Raw genomic sequence first — 21,569 nt, 5'->3', positions numbered from 1 at the left:
TGTTTCCAGAAGAAGAAACCAAAGACCAGAAAGTTCTGTATCAGTGAGGTCGTTTACCTTGGATTTAAAGAGCCCTCGACAGTAGTGCCAGATCTGGGTATTCTTCCCACTGTAGGGAGAGATGCACACAGATGTTGCCCTTGTGTCCGCCAGGTTTCCAGTGACTGTCAGATACTCATCCTGGGCTCGGTTCTTTATTCTTATGTACACTGCGGGCTGCGGCAGGGGAGAAACAGCCATTTAGAAATAACCTTTTGAATCTGGAAATCAATCCTTCGAAAGGAGGAAAGCTGGGAGGGGAAGTGAGAGGTGACTAGTGTATTTCCATCAGTTTCACTCTTATTACCTTTAGCAACTATGTATAAATTAATATTTTCCATTGATAAATCCTTAAAGCATAGAGCACAAGGCTTAAATTGTACATTCTCTATTATACTTTCTGAAAAGTGTCCTTTTCAAAAGGTACAAAGTAATGGTTTCATTCATAGAACTCTGTGGCACGAGGTGGGGTGGTGAAGAATTAGGGAACTGATGAGTGTCGTTCAGTAACTGTGTGCCAGCTGGGCTGAGGGAGGGTAGTGGGAATAAGGGCAAGGTACTACCTATAAGGATCTTACAACCTCAGAAAGACAAGTACAGTAATCAGACATATTATCTTGAGCTATGATTAAATGCCAAAAGTCAGCTATGGGAGGTCTTGAAAAACCCAGATAGCTGAAGGACTCAGTAGCTTTGATAATCTCTTTGTTTATAAAAGACCTTTATATTTCTTCAAAGGAAAGAACCATGTATGTTTAATCACTACTTAGCTATTCAAAAATTGGGTAACAAAGGACTTCATCTCCTTGTCCTAGAAGCTTTAAAATACATAAAGTTTTCAAATAAAATATTAAATTTGGGACTTGCCTCTAAGGATAATAGCTACTATTTACTGAGCACTTAGTCTATGTCAAGCAGCATGCTAAATGCTTTCTGTCCCATTATGTTGTTTGTCAGAATTAATAACCAGAACAACCCTTTAAGAAACTATTGTTAAAGGCTGGAAGCAATGGCTCACTCCTGTAATCCTAGGACTCTGGGAGGCCGAGGTGGGAGGACTGCTTGAGGTCAGGAGTTTGAGAACAGCCTGAACAACAGTGAGACCCTGTCTCGACTAAAAATAGAGAAATTACCTAGGCGTGTGGCACGCACCTGTAGTCCCAGCTACTCGAGAGGCTGAGGCAGGAGGATTGCTTGAGCCCAGGAGTTTGAAGTTGCAGTGAGCTATGATGACACCACTGCGCTCTACATTCTACCCAGGATGACAAAGCAAGGCTCTGTCTCCAAAAAAAAAAAAAGTACTGTGAAGACCCTAGTTTCATGAATGAGGTGAACACAGATGTGGAAAAGCCACCTCTGTCGGTACCACCACCCTTGCTGTTAACCAGGATGCTCTCAGGCCTATGCTGACATGCACTAGTTACTCTTAGGCAGACGAAGAAAGGGACTAACTCCACAGGAGTGTAAGACAATGAAAGGGCAAGGCACATAGTCAAAGCTCCCCAGAAGCCATTCTTTCACAGTCTCATGACTCAGGCATCCAGCCTCAATGTAATAAAATATAGGACACCCAACATCCTCAAGTCGGGCTGGGTGTTGGCTCCCAATTAGAACCTTGGCTGAGTTATAACCACAAATGGTCTGTTACTTAGTAAGAAAGCACTTTCACTCTGAGAAACTAAGTGCTAGGTAAATGCAACATGATACTACAGTGAGACCACCGATGGATAGTTTACTATTTTTGAAACTTATAATAGACCAACATGAGGCGAGGTGAATTTTAGTAAACTGCTGCCATGTTTAGCCTTCCTAAGGAAATTAACATTCTGAGCACTTAAATAAGCCAATAAAAGGACAAATTCTCTGGCCACTAAAGCAGGTGAAAAAGATCTCAACTTGGCAAAATGTTTTAAATGTTTCAAACCTCTGCTGCCACATTCATAACGCAACAGTCATGTACTTAAATTTCTATAATCCAGCCTGGTGTCCCACTGCAATGATTAAAATTCTGGAGGCTTCAGTATATCTTTATTACATTTTCATTACCATGTACAGATAAGAAAACAGGCGTGACCTTCACAGATGACAGAACTCCAATTACTTTAGGACCAAACATCACAGTTTTAATCAATTAACTCAAGCAAGGTACTAATTACCCTTATTACACATTTGTAGTCTGACTCCTCTGTAATTATACTTAAAAACACTGATATACATTATAAGTACCTTAGTGACTTCCTAATTCCCAACCTCAAAGAGGGATCACATTTTAATTAGTCCTGAATTTCGAAACAAGAATATGAACTAAAGCAGCACTAACAGCCTTACCCAAAAAGTTAAATGTGAGCCACAAACTATTATTTTAGCAACCAGAATCCTTTGCTGGGTTTCAGAGCTATGGTCCAAATAAACAACAGGGAAAATAATCTATTATTATTTTGAAATTAAATGTTTAATCAGAATAGGAATCAGGTAGTTCCTAAAGCACTATGGAAGAAAACAGTGTATCATTTTTTATTATCAAAAAAACTTCCTTATAAAAGTAGAAGCCATTGTTCTAGCTATCTTTCATCTCAGGACCCTGAAGTCCTTCCCCAACAAGGAACCACCATTCAAAAATTAGGAAAATATTCTCAGTGTTAAACTTGGCTACTAAAATTTCTAACAACATAGGATTAGCATTATTATGTAGTTGATAAACACTAAACTGAATTTCCACTTCTACCTTGCTTTTCCCCATAGCTTTTCAGTGGGATTACTCACCATCCCACGCAACAGCAGTGAGGAATAAGCAAGATACATAGGTCACGATACACAGGTCCTATAGCACATACTCTATGCCAGAAAAGCCACTAATGTTTTACTACGCCTTGGAAGAGAATCTCTGGTTCTTTCAAGGGACATTTGTGAATAATAAAATTTTGAAATAAATGCATTACCACAGTAATTTGAGCCAGATGTTATATCACATCCTTTACATACATTATCTTATTTAACCTGCATAGCAATGAGATGTAAGCAATGTGATCACTGTTTCACCAGAGAGGAGCCTGAGGTGCCAAGAAATGAAGACACACTGCTTACAAATGGCAGAGCTAGGATTTGAACCAAGAGTGGTGGGAATGAGCATGGTGTGTGTGCACCTGTGAAGGGGGTGAGAGGGGATCACTTAGACTAATTTTCTATCGGCTACCATTTATTTAACACTTAAATAAGTGTTACGTGTCAGGTCAGAATATCAGAGCCGTGGCATCTATATCCACTATGCTACACTCAGCTTAGTGCCTGAAATATATGGTGGCACTCCACAAATGATCTCATCCTGGAGCTAGGCAATGTGTGGTTGCTTAAGAACCTGGATTTTAGAGCACAACAGATTTGGGTTCAAATTCTGGTTCTGACATTTGGTTGACTTTTGCAATGTGCTTTACCTCTCTGAGCCTTGTTTTTCCACCTGGAAAATGGGGACTATAATTCCTGCCACAAAGAACAACTGCAGGAATCAACTGAGAAAGTGTTTCTAAAGAGAGTAGGGTGTATCCGCTGACCATCCCACCCTTGACAGCCTCGCTTAGATTTTCTACTTCTAGGAAACCTCCGCATCACTCCTATACACGTTCATGCTCCCTTTCTCCAAACCAGGCACTACCAGTGGCTTTTTGATGATTGTGCATTGTTTTAAATTTCATGTTGCTGCTTTGAGTTGGACATGTTTTACCCAACAAAAATGTAAGTTGTAATAAGGCAGAAATCACATCTATGTCTTCCATTATACTTTGCACAATATCAAATATGCATTCGTCCGTTTATACGTTCATTCTTTCATTACACAAACAGGCCCTGCGCTCCTACAACGTGCCAGACATGAAAGGCACGAGGGGCAGAGCAATAAGCAAAATATGCACAGCCCTTGTCTTCAGTCCAACCTAACAATACAATTAGAAACCACATACAGTGTCTTGTAGAAAAAGAATCAGATCTTTCAGGATCTAATTCAGATCGGGAGGGGGGGGGGGGGGGAGGAATCCTTGAAGACCAGACACTTAAGCTGAATTTGGAGGGATGACGAGTCAGGTAAAGAATGAGGGAAGAACCCTCTACGCAGAGGGCACAGCCCGTGCGAGGCATCTATGTGGGAAAGCACTGTGCATTTTGGTGCACGTGACAAGGCCACGTGGGAGATGTGGCTGAGAAGCAGGGGCGTGGATCACAGGCTGTGTTGAAGAGTAGATTGTATCCCAAGTGTAGTGGGAAGCCTTTGAACAGAAGACTGACAAGCTGTAGGTGTGCAATAAATACTATTTTAATTAAATTGCCAGGATCTCTCCTGAGTATTATGTAAGTGGGGGAAAAAAATCCAAACACTTAGAAAGTAAAACTAGTACAGTATCAAAGTTCATTCCTGTTTCTATGGTTTTCCACAGAGCTTACATCTTAGTTTTCCATGAAGAGTGAACATGGCCAATAAGACTCAAAGCTAAAATCCAATGTTGACCTTAGATACAGTTTTACAAATTGGTTAAAATCTACAAAATTCCCCCATCCTAACCCCACACCCCTTGGTACATAAATGGCAGGCTAAATTAAATTTCAGATGCTGGGTGTGTGACATTTCTACCAGAAAATCCAGCTCTTTGGGATCTTAATGGTTCTTTCTCCTTACCTGCTTCATGGGCCGGAGGGAGCCGATTGTTTTCCATCCACTGAATGCTGTCCAATTTGGGATCTCATTAGGCTCCAGTAGGATTTGCCTTCCCAAGAAATTGGATCCTTCGTAAGCTATCCATCTGTAAGAGAGCAGGAAAGAAAAAAATAGGCTACTTCAAAACAAAAAGGCAATCTCTTATCAAAAATACCTGCTATTATACCTTACAGAGTTCATAAGCTTCTAGGTTTACAGATTGTTTTTAAAAAAAAATAGAATTAGGCATTTTTTTTCCTAGCAGAAAAATCAGGGAGGAATAGGAAAAGGCCCGCTGGATTGGAGTCAGAATATGTGGATTCCAGTTAGAATGTGGGTTTCTGTACTTTCCGAGTGTAAGGTTCCCTCCATCTCTGAAATTCTGTATTCTTTTGATAACACTAAGTCTTTTTTCACAGCATTTTAACATTTAAAGACAAACCATAACCTCCCACTTCTGGAGATAAAAACACTCTCCTGGCCTCAGGGTCATCATCACATGTCCTTCAGGGCCTCTCAGGTGGCTCCAGTGACCTCTGCAGACATACCTTCGTACACAATTCCTTGTATAGCTTCCCCAAGGCCACCCAAGACTACTTAAACAATTATCCACAGAAGTCCTCCATCTCACTCACTTTTACTTCAAGGCCTGGCTTCTTTGCAAATCCTCCTCCAAACCCCTGCCTTCCACTCTGGCTGTGTTAAAGTGTGTAAAAGTGCACAGGGCCTCAAAGTGAGTGTCTGGAGTCTCAAGACTGATTTAATGGAACACAGTCATGCCCGTTCCATTACTGACTGGCTATGCTGTTCTTGCACTGCCACAGCAACTTCAGTAGTTGTGGACAGAGACCGATGGCCCATAAACTAAAATGACTATCCGGCCCCTCACAGAAACTTTGCTGAGCCTTGCTTTAGGTGGCTACCAAGATGGATGGCTAAAGAGAATGAGCTGCAATCGCCAAAAGAACCTGAATTCTCAGCAGGACTCAAGGTCACTGTACACAGGACTTTAAGAAAACATGTGCGGAGAACCAGGTAGCTGTCTTGCTTTGCTCAGACAAACCACCTGCAAGTGAGGCAGGGGCTGCCCTGCCTTGGACCCAGGGATGTGTAACCCTGGAGAAGGGGTGCAGAGTACCAGCAACGGGAAAGGGGGTCTGCCAGTCAAACGGACCAGTGCTTTGCAACGGGCCATCTGGAGTTTAGGACTCACGCTGCAAAGGGCTGCTGCAGTGCTGTTGTGGCAGTGACCAGCCTCCCACTTGTCCAGATGAAAACTGCTAAAACTTACAAAGGGCAATACTCCTTACGGACTTGTACCTCCATTCGTTCAGGAAAAGATATCAACTTGTACATAAGTTGTGGGGAGAATGGAGGAGCTGAGGAAAGCTCAATGTATTAATCTGTGGAAGCTTGGGTAAAGTCCACCTGATCCCTACAACTGAAATCAGGCTTGGCCAAATTATGGATAGATGAACAAGATGGTTGAGCCTTCCTCGACCCCTTCTCACTGACACAAATCTAAACAACTGGACAGGTGCAGACACAGGTCAGCATGACCACAGAGAGGCTTAACCACCTCTCTAGCTTCACAGATTCTTTAAATAGGTGTGTAAGTTTCAGTTATAAAACCTAGGCAAGATTTTAAGAAACCGTACCTAATTATATATTGATCTAAATGAATGCCACAGTTGGAAAAACAGTGTGGGATGGTTCATTAAAGCATGGCCCTCATCACCATCACAGATCAAAGATATGGGATCACGTGAGGATTAAAAAACAAAACAAAACAAACCCAACTTGTCACTGAGAGTAGCTGGCTGTGCATTAAATACTGTCCTGTAAGCCATGCGTAGTCTGGAATATCTTTGGACAGCCTTTACTATTTCCTCATTCCATGTACCAGTTCTCTTTTAGAGAATCTGGAATACTGAGAGTAGGTAGATAATAAGCCAAAGAGAAGAAATCAGAATGTCAAGCTGAAATGGCACCAGTTTTCCAGAAAAGAGTGAAATAGGAGAGTGAAAAATTTTCAGAGATGAGTCACATATCAATTTCACTTGAAAATATAAAGAAATGTATAAAAATGTTGTGAAGGTCCTATGTCACAGGGATATAAAATTAAGTTCAAATGCCCTTAGTTAACTGGTAAATAATATATTAGAATTTTATACTTAGAGTAAATGAATTTGTTATAATAAACATCAAACCACGTGAAATGCTTTGCACAAGAAAATTTAAGCTATTACACATATGAATAATATAAAATCCATTCATCATAATAGTTGACTTAATTTTGAAATCAACTTACATTCTTGACTTTCTCTTTCATTATCCCACATATTTAACACGGCAGTCGATTATCACACAATTTAAAGCCATAAGAAATTTTTTAAAAGCTATTTTTATATTAACCATCGAGACCTATGTGTTTTATTAGTTGACTTTTAAACTGGCTTATATGCCAAACTCTTCAGAAATGGCCTGAGAGGCAGATTTTCCAGGAAGCAAATACAGCTTCAACTCCAGGGTCCCTCACTTGTAGGCCTCTGACCATTTGTGTTCTAAATTAATACGTTCAATACCTATTAATAATTTTTGTACCCATAATGTATTTTTTCTTAAAGGCAGCTTCCCAGATTGTAAAAGCACAGGCCCCACACAACTTGGATCCACTCTGACTGACAGCCTAAATGAACAACAGTGGTAGGCAGGCTAGGTCAACTAGCATAGTCCACATGAAAATGAGTACCCTGCGGGGAACTGCTCCAGAATAAACATACTGTCAAATCAAAATACAAACACTTTTAATAAAACACTCTTAATTTTGCCAACGGTCATTTGCCTTAAGCGGGCAATGGCCTTAACCAGTGAAAGTTGCTGACCTACTGAAATTTCTCCCGAAAGGAAAGTTGGCTCAAGTGGGTAAAGCCATCTGGTTGACCTACTCTAGGACACATACTCTGACCATGAGGTGGCCCTTCTCTCCCAAAGGGCTCTTCCCCCAGGCCACTGCAGACTATCACATACTAGACAAGGTTCACAGTCTTCTCTTATTTAAACAGAAACTACTGCATCGAGCGATAAAAGGAGTAAGAGCACCATCAGACCAAAATAACAGCACTGGGCAAATAAAAAGCAACTGTGCAACTCTGTCCCCAAACAGTGACCAAGTGAGACCAAGCCCTTCTCCCATACTTACAGTCCACTTTTAACCCACACAGACTGGGTGTAGAAGTGCAGGTCCTTGTTCAGAACAGAGTTCACGGCCTCTTCTAGATGTAACTCCCTTCCCTCACAATGTTCCAGAGCAAAAAGGCTGATGGAGGGTTCTTCAAAAACCTAATAGCACAGAAAAGAGAAAGCATTACCATATGGGGTGGCCATACCTCAGTGACATCTCAGTCTGAACTCAGGGTCCCCTGGATCCCTTGTATTCTCAAATGCATAGAGTTTACTGCTCTATCTTCTAAGGACAGTACAGTCAAAACTACACTGGCAAGATTAGATTCTATTAATAATTTTAATATGCTTTTTGTAAATTAAAACTGAAGCTATCAGAAAAGCAATCAATCTCATAATAAAAATAGACACAAGAAAAAGTGACACTTGGTTACAAATCACATATTAAGGTCTTGTGGTGCTGTAATATGGACTACAAACTAGTCCTGTGAAAGCTTTTATCTGGCAACAGAATAAATATGGAATGACATGGCACCCTCATTTCCCAGGGGGTCAAAGGAGCAATCACTGGGAATGCAAGACTTTATGGCTCTAACCTCTTAAAAAATATTCCTAGGAGGGAGGAAAAAGGCAACTTCAATTTAAAAAAATTGCTAGAATGCACCGGAACAGTGGTGATTTCTGCATTAAAAGTAAGTATTCCCTCAACCCATTACATTAGACGAAAATAGACTCAATATTGCTCTTTTTTTTCATTCATTAGTATATGTAAGATACCATGCTAAGAGACTTTTGGGGATGAGAAATCAAAACAAGGCACCATCCTTGTGTCTTGGGCATTACTAACAAGTAGCTAAATTAAGAGAATTGCACAGATATTGTAACATAACCCAGGGTAGAAAAGGATATGCCCTTTAAGAGTGCTCATTAAAAGGCTAAATTATTTTTAGCAGAAGGGAGCAGGAATCAAGGCAGCTTCATGGATATGGTGGCGTGTGAGCTCAGTCTCAAAGGATGCAATGGATTTGGAAGGCAGACAGAGAACAGGGGGAAGGCCCTCTACGCAAAGCGAGGGAGACAGAAACACATGGGACATGGAGGAACGGCAAGTAGACCCATTTCACCAGAAGACAGGGTCCAACAGGAAATAGTGTCAAGTGCTCCCACTGTCTGTCACTGTGCATGGAGTTGCCTGCCTCCTGTCCCACACTGACAGGGCAGAGAGACTTATTGCCGATGGGGAGAGTCCTTGAAGCTTCTGAACTAAGGACTGAGAGTGGGCAGAGGTATCTGCAACTTGGCACACGAGAAGCAGAGAACGAGGAGCAAGGACTGTGGAGGGTCAGAGAACAGTGAATAAACAGAAAACAATTGGCTTTCACAAGTGACCTCACATGAGAGCAAAATGACTTATCAAAGAGCTATTCCTTGTAGCAGTGCTGGGAATAGTGAAGGATGGGGGATGATTTAAATGCCCATCAAGAGGGGACTGGTTAAATAAATTAGGGTACATTCACAGAAGAATCCTATACAGCTATAAAAAAAAAAGAATGAGGAGCTCTTTGTAGAAAGAGAACCAGGATCTATTCTTTAGAGGCAAATACAAAGTGAAGAACAATGCAAAACAGCATATTTCATGTAGAAAAGGAAAATTTATGCACACACATATGTGCTTGTATACACATTTAAAAATTTCTAAAAAAATAAATACAAATCGAGTAACAATGACTACCTGTTGGGAAGATAGTATGTGAGAAGATAAAGGGCGCAAATGGGGGAGAGTTTTTCACTGAATGCCTTTTGGTACTTTTTGATTTGTGAACCATGGAAATATATTATTCAAAAATTTAAATCGTTGATTATTATGCATATGTTTGCATGTGCATTTTTTTTAAAACAGCATTCAAGAAATTTATTTGGCAACAACTTGAGTAAAGAATAGAGAGAATGGAAGTAATACCACCAGTACACTGGTAGAATATGTGAAAGCAAAGAAAGAGAGAACCAGAGGGATGGGAGGAAGGTGAGGAATGAGGGATGGTCAGGAAAGCCATCATGGTGGTAAAACAGACACACTAAGGCAAATGAATGAGTAAGTGAGGGGAAAGTTGTGAAAAGTTGCAGCTGGGAACATGGTGGCATAATTTTCCATATATAAGGAAGTAGGGAGGAAAAGCATGCCCAGGAGTTAAGAACTTATATTTAGAACTGGATGTTTTAATTTTGAGATAGAGACAGGATAACCTTAACACAGATGCCCAACACACACTGGTCCTTTTGATCTGGAGTTTAGGGAAAAGACCAGGCATAAAGAGGTTGAGTTTAGGAACTCCCAGAATTTGGGTAATAACTGGAAGCACAGGTGAGGAAATGGAAATGGAAGGAGGACACAGGACTGCAGGGACACACACTGGTGGGTGGGATGAAAGACAGAAGGTGGAGGTGATGGAACAAATGAACCGGGTGAGCAGAGTCAAAACAGAGCCCCCTTTACATTATGGAAGTCAAGGGGAGAGAATATTGTAAGGAAGGTTTTTCCCATAACATCAAACTCTTCCCACGTTGAGGAAGAGGGTGACTGAGAAGAGGCTGTTTGGAACTGGCACTCAGGAGGCAGATGGTTCAAGGACAGGTCAGAGAGAAGGAGTGGAATCTAGGTCATAAAGGTTGAAGAACAAGTGGTGAGAAATTATAGACAGGATACACAGACTATTCCTTAGAGAAATTTGTCCTTCCTGCTGTTCTTAAAAATTATCTTGGCTATTCTGGACCTGTATCTTTCCCAGATTAATTTTAGAATAAGCCAACCCCCCTCCCACCCCCCCCCCGCCCCCACGCCAACTCCACCTCCCAAAAAGACAAAAGACCTATAAACCTAAAATACTATTAAAATACTATTAATTTATAAGCCTAAAATACTATTAATTTGAGGAAGACCATATGCTTATAATATTGAGTCATTTTATCTATAAAAGATTATATTTCTCCATCTTTTATGTCCTTCAATAAAGTTTTTATAATTTTCCTCAGAAAAATCTCACTGCTATGTGTCAGATTTATTCCTAAGCACCCTATAGTTTAATTGCTATTTACCTTGTATCTGGCAACTTTTTAAAAATTCACATTAACTCTAATAATTTATAATTTAAACTGTATATGCTCTTCTCAGTTTTGTTTTCCTTTATATTCTTTTTTGCTTTAATCTTATTTTTTAGATTTTTTTTTATTGGCCAGGATTCCAGAACACTGTTGAATAGAGTAGTGACAATAGAGATCTTTGTCTTCTGCCTGAATTTAAAAAGAACTACTTCAAATGTCACACGAAGAAGTGTGATGTTTACTGTAGGTTTCTGTTGGCCTTCGTTTTCAAAATGTGCACAATAGTTAATACCATTAACTAACTATTAAGCTAAAAGCTTTAATAGTAACCAAATTCTTCTACACTTTATAAACTCATTGCTCCTTTTCATTGTGAAGTTGGATTTACAGTCTTCCTCTATTTGTAGCTGTGCCTTTTCAGTATCCTCGCACAGAAGGAATCACTGTCTTGCCAATTCTTATTCTACACTCTTAAGATCATTTATGTCATCACAGTCTTAATGTCATCTGAAGTTTTTCTACAGCCTCTTGTTAAGATGTTTCTTTGGCTTTGCCTGCTTGTAGCTGCCAGGACTGGATTATTACTTCAAAAAAGGCCAAACTTCCATGCCAAACCTCCATGGAGACATTACAGAAGCAACAAGCAGATTATTGCTCCCATGGAAATGCAATAACTGCAGGTTACCCCACACACTAGTGGGCCAGTGCTTAAACATCTTCCAAGGTAGTTTGAAACTCAGTTACCTTCCTTCTTAGGTCAATCAACAGTTAGTTACTCATGTATCCTGTTCTTGTCTATACGTACCATTACTTTTTAATATCCAGTCTCATCTCATCAGTAGCTGACCATTGTAAGTTACTATTTTTTAAATTAGGTTCCCCACCCACCCCCCAATTTCTAAAGCTACTGTTACAACATTGTAAGTGGATAAGACAAAGTACAACCCCTCTTATAGAATGCGCTGAAGTGGAAGAACAAACTTTATGTAAGTACTGATTGTAATGTTTAGGCCTGAATGACTTAGTTTATTTAGTCTACTTGTTATGTAACAGATTCTTGATATTGTTATGGCACCTAGAGAGGACACAGGGGTGAAAGAATTCAAAGCTATGATAAATATAGATCATGCCCTCAGTGGTTTCACAGGTTCAGCAGGTGTGATGAAAGGTAGAAAGTGAAAAGCATCTTGAGATACAGAGAATACTCAGGGCAGAGGAAAATCATATTAAGAAATGAGGATTATTGAAGGCTTTCTAGAATTGGGGTCATTCCATCTATATCATAAAGGATTTCGATAGGGGAAAGAAAAAGTATATTTTAAGTTGCCACCTGAACGACATAAATAGAGAAAGTTGAAGGAAGATATTGGGAAGGCGGAGGGGTGCTTTGTGAACAGGATACATGATTGGAAAAGTAGGTCTGACACTATCTCAGAGTATGGACTTTATCAGAAGGTTACATGCTCAAAGCTGCAAATAAGATGAACTGAAGAAGAAAGAGCCAAAAGAAGAAAATCACATAAGTAACCATCACATTAGTTTGGGAAAGACAGAATGAGAGGCTCTAAACTTGGTCATGGAAGTGAGAAGGAGATGACAGGAAAAATTTAAGACACGTCATACCTGAAACTATAAAAATACTAGAAGAAAACCTAGGGAAAACTCTTCTGGACGTTGGTCTAGGCAAAGAATTCACGGCCAAGACCTCAAAAGCACAGGCATCAAAACCAAAACCAAACACATGGGACTTAAGTAAACTACAAAGCTTCTGCACAGAAAAAGAAATAACCAACAGAGTGAACAGACAACCTACAGAATGGGAGAACATATTTGCAAACTATACATCCAATCGGGGACTAATATCCATTATTTACAGAACTCAAACAACTCAACAACAATGAAAAAACAACTAACTTCATTAAAAAGTGGGCTCAGGACATGAACATGCATTTTTCAAGATGACAAATGACAAAAAAGCATAAAAACAATGTTCAACATCACTAATCATCAGAAACATGCAAATTAAAGCCACTATGAGATACCATCTTACATCAATCAGAATGGCTATTAGTAACAGGACAAAAATAACAGATGTTGGTGAGGATGCAGAGAAAAGGGAATGCTTATACACTGTTGTTGGAAATGTAAACTAGTGCAACCTCTGCGAAAACCAATAGGGAGATTTCTCAAAGAACTAAAAATAGTACTATCATATGATCCACCAATCCCACTTCTGGATATCTACTGAAAGGAAAAGAAATTGATATACAAAAAAAGGTATTTGCACTCATATATCAAAACACTATTCACAATAGAAAATATATGGAATCAACCTAAATGTCCATCAGTGGAGGACTGGATAAAGAAAATGTGGTATTTATACACAAGGGAATACTATTCAGCCATAAAAGAGAATGAAATCATGTCTTTTGCAGCAACATGAATGGAACTGGAGGCCATTATCTTAAGTGAAACCACTCAGACATAGAAAGCCATATACCCTATGTTCTCTCCTGTAAGTAGGAGCTTAATAATGTGTACACATGGAAGCAGAGTGTGGAACGATGGACAATGGAGACTCAGAAGGGTGGCAGGAATGGGGGAGATGAGGGGATGTTGCTTGGTGGATACAATATGTGTTGCTTCAGTGATGTATGCACTGAAGGCCCTGACTTCACCACAGTGAAATGTATCAATGTATCAAAATTGTACTTGTTCCCATGAATATATACAAATAAGTGGGAAAAAAAAGATACGTCATAGGAGTAGAATAGCTAATACTTAGAGACTAACTGAATGTTGGAAATCATGAAGCAGGGAAAATCAAAGCTGAAGACTGTAAGACTAGATGATAGGAGTTGATGATGTCTTTCAACATAAATAGGGAATAAAAGAAGAACAATTCTAAGAGGAAAATGTGTTGCTGGTAGAACATGCTGATGAAGACCCACTAGGAATCTGGGAATGGAGCTCAGGGAACAATAGACTACTGCTCACTCTAAAGATATGAGAATCATCCCCTTCATTGATGAGGGTGAGAGCTGAAGTTATGATAATGGAAATTTCCAAGTACAAGAGAGAAAAGGCCAAGAATAGATCTCTGGGAAACATCTACACTTGAGGGGCCAGGAGGAAAATGACATTTGGATATGATGACACAAGTTCACTATGTGTTATCTAATTTTTTTCATTCATGTGCAATACTTAGCACAATATTTGGTGTATAGCAGATGTTTAACATTTATGTTGAATAAATAAATCTAAAATATATATTCAGCAATTCAGAAATATTATAAATGCTGTACATTAATAATTATAAATGCTATACAATTCATCCACTTTAAATCTTTTTATTTGATCAAAGTGAAATAGAATACTTTTAAACTTTCTTCTACAAAATTACTGATCAGTTGTGTTTTCCACTCATAGAACGCAACACTCAATGTCCCAATCATCATCTTTGGCCTTTTTGTCGTCTTGTTGATCTTTCACATCTGGTATGATTATTTCTAAATATAGAATGCCAAACAAAACACTTAAGCTCTGCTAAGCCTAGTATCAATCCCTTTCATCTTAAAAGGTCCTCTTGTAATCACTGTTAAACAAACTGTTACCAAACCAAGGTTGCTGAAAACCCTAAAAGGAAACAAATCAAAGAAACCTATCCACTATGTTTGAAATAGATATTCAGGTTTATTATCAGACACACTTTTCCAGAAATACAATTACATCTTGTGAAGAGCCTGAGGAAAATCCTGGGCCTTAGTTCACTTTTCCGACACTAGGCTACTTAATTTGGTATTATTTTTCCCAGATGCTTACACAGAATCATCTTGGTGTGGTTAAATTAAATTTCCGAATATTAAATTACCTGATGATTTTAAAATTCTAAATTAATTCTGAAGGGGCACTGTGGACCATATTCTGAGGTAGTGTCCTCTTCTTGTCTATCATACACTTCATTTGACAGCCACCAAACTACCTCCAGGCTGTCACTGAAAATGAACCTCAAAAACAATCTTTTTATTTAAAAGGAGGTTAGCTCTGTTATGATGACAGAGAGAAGAATATACACAAAATTTATTAAAATTTTATTTCTCCCAAAATCTGGTAAGAGAATAGTTCTATGCGTTTATACATCTCTGATAGATTGTATTATTGCTTAAATATATTTACTCTGTCAACTGTACCCTTATCTAAGGAGAAAGATGAGGAGACTATTCCCCTGCCTGCTTGAGGTCTGGCTTGGTTTTATGATTTGCTTTTGGTAATAGAATGTGAATGGACACAGTGGTGTCATATCTGACCAGAAGCTTCAAATGCGTTTCTATGGTTGGGGTCTCTCTTCCTCTTTCTCACTGTCATGAAAATAGGCATGTCCCCACTAGGAGGTGCTACCATTAGCCTGGTCCTAAAACAAAGTACATACCAAAAGTGTATCTGGAACCAACTTATAACCCAGAGTGGAGGCCAAACAACTGTCCTGCAGTTGCTGAGACAAAATGTGGGGGGGAAAAGTGTCTGTTGTTACAAACCACTGAGATTCTGGGGGCTGTTGTGAAAGCTAATACATGATCGTGTTCCCTCCAACCATGTGAATCCTAAGGCTGGATAGACTCTTTTTCATGTCTGATTAGAAATACGATGAGGATATTTCTTATTTACAACAGAAATGGAGGCTGTCCATGATTTGAAAATATCTGTTCCAATAGCTTCTTTACAGATGAGTTAACGGAGGCCTAAATAAATTAAGAGATTTTTCCCAAGGTCACATTAGTGAGAAGCAGAACTATAAACTATGCTCCCAGCTCCTTTCACTGTAAAATGACTGTGGCATTGCAAATTATGCATCCTCTAGAATGCAACATACATCTGCACCAACAGAAGTTAGCCTAGTGCAAACTGTCACTTGCAAAACATACTGATCTTGTATGAAGATGAAGTCTTAAGGCTCCTCAGTATTACACCACTTTGACACTTATGCACTAAGTCATAGCATGTCTGGGAATGCCAACTGTAGGAAACTCCCTCGGAATTTTTCAGTTTTAGCTAACAAAAGAAATATCAAAAGATTGGCTCATACATAAAGTCAACTCAAGTGGACAGAAACATTTCCTGGAACAAATCCAGAATGCCGCTGGATTGTGGCATAGGCAGTAGTATTAACAAATCTATAGAAAAAGACATATCAATCCCTAAGGCAAGAGTAGGGGGAGAGAGGACGCAGAAGGAATCTGAGAAGCAGAACAGGCAGAGTATGTCTAACACTGCACAGGGAAAGGAGACACAGAATCTGGAGGATGTGAGTGGCTGTGACCTGTAGAGTGGCAGGAGTCTCTTTTGGGGGGAGCAATGTTAGCCTGTATGCTAATCTCAAGACATCTTAGGTAGGTAAAATTAGGTAAAATCTACCTAATTTTACCCAACTATTATGCTCAATAAATAACCTTCTGATGACTAATTCAGTTTCTCATGTTCTTCCAGAGAGGCACAAAAATGCCCAGGACAGAACTGTCAAGAATTCATTCCAGTCACTAGAATCCACTTTGTACAAATCACTAAATCAACCTCTGTTTTACATATCAATCTCCTATGTCCAATCAACTCAGAACCTCGGGGCTGACTTCACCAAGCCAGTGCGACCTGTTGAGGCTTCTTTTTTTTTTTTATTTCATCTTATTGTTATGGGGGATACAGAATTGCAGGTTACATAGATTGCTCATGTACCGCCTTTCCCCCCAAGTCTTCATGGTCAATCTGGATCTCTGCTGGGTTACCCAACCTCATCTCATACTCCTTCCATTCCAACACCAAACCTGCTGCCCTAACACGTCTTCAGCAAAGACCATTCAAAGATTTAAAATATACTATGAAAAGGCATTAAGAAAACTAATGTACTGCCCTTACCTAAACTGAATATACTCCTTAACTGGTTCTTAAAGTGAAATGTCTATAGATTTCAAGTCTTCCCAATAGGCACCTTCACCCACACTGCCTGGATTCCACAGGACCAAAACTAAAGACAAGCAACTGCACACGACAACTTAACCAAAAACATTTCTTTCTCTCTGCATATTTTCACTCCCAATCGTTAATTATTTATTTTACACTTCATGTATACAAGGAATTATAACTCTGCAAACAAAAACAGTAACACTCCTTAATTTTGACCCTGTTTCTAAAATGCCCTCCCTAGAAACTTAGTTGGTTTAGTTTACTGAATTTAGAGTCCTACAAAATCCTTTCAAGATAGTACTTTCATATTTAGACTTATATCTTTTGCTTTTAGAGTTAATACCAAATAAAGTATCTGCTTGTTAATTTGGCCACTAAAAATTGCTAAGAAAATTCCTTTTCCAGTAAATGTAGACTACTTTCCAATGCCCTTTTCAGCATGATCAAAACCTGTGAATACTTACCAGATCAACCAGATCACATTCTTTTTTTTTTTTTTTTAACCAGTTTTCCTCCTACAGACAGGAAGCATCAGTAGCCACTTATTCTTTCCAAGTTGGTGTCGACAGGGCTACTGAGTGTGACCAAGGACTCTATTTCTGTTCTTGTTCCTTAGCCAAGATTCTATTCTTAGCATGATATCAAGAGTACTCTATCCAAGAATGCCTTGTAAAATAGCACTGTAACCAGCTCTGTGTACCCCTTTATGATTTTTATAATCCTCTCCCTTAACTAACTACTTGACCCTTTGAGTTGTTTACCAGAAATGATGGACTTGAACTCCTGGCTTCAAGTGATCCTCCTATCTCAGCCTCCCAAAGTTCTGAGATTATAGGCATGAACCACCTGCCTGAAATGATGGATTTTCCATAAAACAAAGGAGTTGAGATTATGAAGGCCCCAGGGCAGACTTCCTGCCGCCAAGATTTATCATCCCCCTCAACCTGCACCCTATGCACATGGCCCCTTGTGAGATACACAGCAGCCACCCCCAAGGCATGTGGCTCCTCCTTCAAAGTCCATGATACCCCTTAGTTGGAGAGAGAAATTTGAGGCAGCTGCTCCTGTTCTCCCAACAAGAGGTCTGTCGTATTAAAGATTTCTTTCTTCCTTGACAATCCTCATTGTCTCAATAATTGGATTTTTATGCAAGAAGTAACTGAACCTAGACCAAAACCCCTGTGGTTTTGACAACACGACCACATTGTTTAGGCTGAGATCAAAGCTCCTGAGTATGACCATTATCCCCGGAGTCAGCTCTGGCCAAAAAGTCTGAGTCATTCCTAGTACTACCCAGGGCTTCTAATCAGCTCCATGTAAAACTCAGGCTTCGACCAAACATGTCCCTAGGGAATTGTCGTAACTACATATCTTGAAAATATCCGAGATCTTCACTACTTCCTCTGTGCAGACACCCAGATCCTGCTTTTCTCACATTTAAAATTCTGAATAAATGTGTTGAAAAGGAGAACCTACTTCTTCTATAAATACGGGCTCCAAGATGACCCAGATAATTCTGCACACACCAGGCAGAAAGCCTTGGTTCCCCAAAACAAGGTTTGAAATCAATACCAGTGGTGGTCCATGCCTTAAAATGACATTATAAACCTGAGTAGCAGACAAATTGTCATATGACTTATCTAATAGAATTGTACGGTGGTCAGGTTATTACTTTTATATTTTAGCAGCTATAACAATAATGACTATGGTTCTAATAGCTAATACTGATTGAGTATTCACCACATGCTGGACACTTTACAAGCATCAACTCATTTAATATCCCAATGGCCTTGTAAAGTAAGGCCAAGAGAAAACCAAGTAACTTTGCCAATCTGGTTAAAGTATCAAACTGGGATTTAAGCCCAAGTCTATATTACTCTAGTTCTTGAGTTTTGCACTCCTGCTTTAAAAAAAAAAAAGGAAAATATCAATATTACATTTTGTTTGGGTTTTATGAGTGAACCTCAATTTTATAACCAATAAATAAATTATTCATATTTTTGATATTTCCCTTTGTATCATTTCTTCCAACTTTATATTATCATCTGTGGTAATAACACTGGACAAGAAAAAGAGTCTCTAATGTGCCCTGAGCAAAGTACTTACATAGTCAATGGGCTTGAGAGATTTGACTCTAGATGCTGGGCAGCCACAGGAAGTGAGGTCGGCATAGAGGCCTTCTTCTAATACACACTGATTATCAAAAATGCCCTCTTGGTAATACAGGAGCCAGCTAAAAACAAAGCAGTAAGACAGTCAGTCAGATTGCATTCAGTTGGCAGCGAAGGCTCATCATCATGCTGTGGGAACCGGGGTGGGCGTAGGACACAGAAGCCATGGTGCTGACCAGCATCAGTAAACAACAGCTGTCACTGTCATTCACTGACTGCTCACCGTGTGCCAGGCATTAGGCAAGGTACTTGACATGTATTATTTCATTGTGCTCTCAAGAATTCCGTGAGTCAGAAACATATCTCATTTTTACAGGTAACAAAACTAAGGATTGGAAAGGTGAGGTGATCTGCCCAAGGTTCCCCCAACTATTAAATGATAGAGCTGAAATTTAAAATAAGAAGACATCTGCTTTAAGCTAAAGACATTTCTTTATTTCAGTGTTTTCAAGTATAAAACTTTGGGATCAAATTATGGTGGTTATTAAGTACTTGAACCGATTAGAAGTCTTTTTTGGGAAACTCCCCCAAAAAAACTGAAAATTTTTTGTACCCTTATTTAATGATGAGCTTGTATTTGGTCTGGGTGAGTGTAGAAGCTAGACTTCTAAACTCACATGAGGGTACATAAAATCTGTCACCTGACATCTGACGGCTAACAGAAATTTTTTTAAAAACGCTTTAGAAATCTTTGTGAGTTATGTTCAATACAGCACTCAACAAAAGTTAAGAAACGCCCTTTTGAAAAGAAGGAGCCCAAGGGATACATTAACTGGCTATTACTAATTTATTTTTGTTGTGTTTAAGTTCTAGCCCTATAATTTATCACTAGGACTGTACTCTAGCTATACCAGGTTATCTTTAGGTAACCACAGAAATGCTTTGTGACATTATAATTTATTATCATGTATTTTATGTAATAAGCATTTTATAGCCAACAATTATCAAAGGTTGTCAATGTGTCAGGCATAAGGCTAAGCCCTTTGTGTACATTGTTTTACTTAGTCCTTATAAGAATCCTTTGAGGTACTATTATTATCTCTGCTTTACAGATGAGGAAACTGAGGTTCATAGAGATCAACCAATCAGTCTCAATTTACATAGCTGGGAAATGGTGGAACTGGGTTCAAATTCAAGTCTCTCAAGCATCCCAGGTGCTTACATATTCACCAAGGTTCTTGTACTCTTTTATTAAACTTGGGTTGTATATTTCCTACATGAAGAGACACTTGTGACTAATTTGTCCTAGACGTAAGTATTAGGAAAAACATATTTTCCTCCAGAAAGCTCTTCAATGCTTCTTATTAACAGAAAATGAATCTAAATCTTGCAAAATATTTTATCTTAGGGGAGAAGAAACTCAGAGCCAAATAACAGTAACAAAATTATTTCAGGTCCTTGATACATATATTTCTCTCTTACCAAAGAGTTGCAGATAATCCATTTAAATTTAGTGCCCTGTTTTATGTGTTTTGATGTTGTAAAACTCTCATATCCTTTTTTAGAGGTAAGTATCCAAACATTAACAAATACAAAGGGGCTCAAAGCAGAAAAGCTATAGGAAATATGAGAGGGAACAGACTGCTTGATTTAGGATTAATCAAGAAGGTTAACAGAAAGAATGGGGATGGACTGAACCTTAAAGGATATATTTGGATTAATATTAAGCAGGGGTCACAAACTTACATACATGCAGGAGACCAGACAGGTAATGCAAACGATCAATGTAGCAGGTGAAAACAATTGGAAATGGTAGTGACTACGGCACACTTGGGAGCACACGCACAATCTAGTCAATGCCAGCAATTCTTGATAAAGATAAAAACTTTCCCAAGGTCTTTTAAAGGGAAAGTGAAAACAGGTTCTTCTGAAATATATCCTAAACATAAATATTGGTAAAAATTTTTTTTAACCCAGCGTGTAGGCCAAAGGAATGACATCTGCTGGCTAGATGTACCAGAGACCTATGCCCTTTGGTGTGGAGCAGAGGTTAGCAAACTACAGCATGTGGCCCAAAGCTGCCCCACTGCCTGTTTTCATACAGTCCATAAGCTAAGACTGGTTTTTACATTTTTGAAGGGTTTAAAAAAAATTAAGACTGCCTCATGACATGTAAATGTTATATACAATTCAAATTTCAATGTCTATAAATAAAGTTTCATTGGAACACAGCCATGCCTGTTGGTCTGTGCATTGTCTGTGGCTGCTTTTGTGCTACACACAATGGCAGTCTAATAATGAACACAAAGAGAGCTTTGTGTTTGTTATTGAACTGCAGAAGAGCTATAGGAAATATGAGAGGGGAAAGACTGCTTGATTTATTTACTACCAAAGTCGAAAATATTTACTATCGGGCCTTTTATATATACTTTGCTGACCCCTGGTATAGAGGGTAAAAAGCAAAACAAATGGCTGAACAAATGTTAAAAGAAGGGAGGGGA

At 39.1% G+C, this 21,569-nt stretch overlaps 1 protein-coding gene across 1 annotated transcript in view; it reads right to left on the bottom strand.

Annotated features, from left to right (window-relative positions):
- The window catches only part of CRYBG3 (crystallin beta-gamma domain containing 3), a 104,671-nt gene that overhangs the window by 2,358 nt on the left and 80,744 nt on the right, over positions 1-21,569 (bottom strand). Inside the window, exons 17-20 of the mRNA XM_069472475.1 lie at positions 19,064-19,190; positions 7,923-8,062; positions 4,703-4,826; positions 58-216 (exon numbers count right to left, since the gene is read on the bottom strand). Coding sequence (XP_069328576.1) covers positions 58-216; positions 4,703-4,826; positions 7,923-8,062; positions 19,064-19,190 — 550 coding nt within the window. The remainder of the gene's footprint in view (positions 1-57; positions 217-4,702; positions 4,827-7,922; positions 8,063-19,063; positions 19,191-21,569) is intronic.

The sequence above is a fragment of the Eulemur rufifrons genome, chromosome 7, assembly GCF_041146395.1.
Source record: "Eulemur rufifrons isolate Redbay chromosome 7, OSU_ERuf_1, whole genome shotgun sequence".
Lineage (NCBI taxonomy): Eukaryota > Metazoa > Chordata > Mammalia > Primates > Lemuridae > Eulemur > Eulemur rufifrons.
This window is presented reverse-complemented; position numbering and strand designations above follow the sequence as displayed.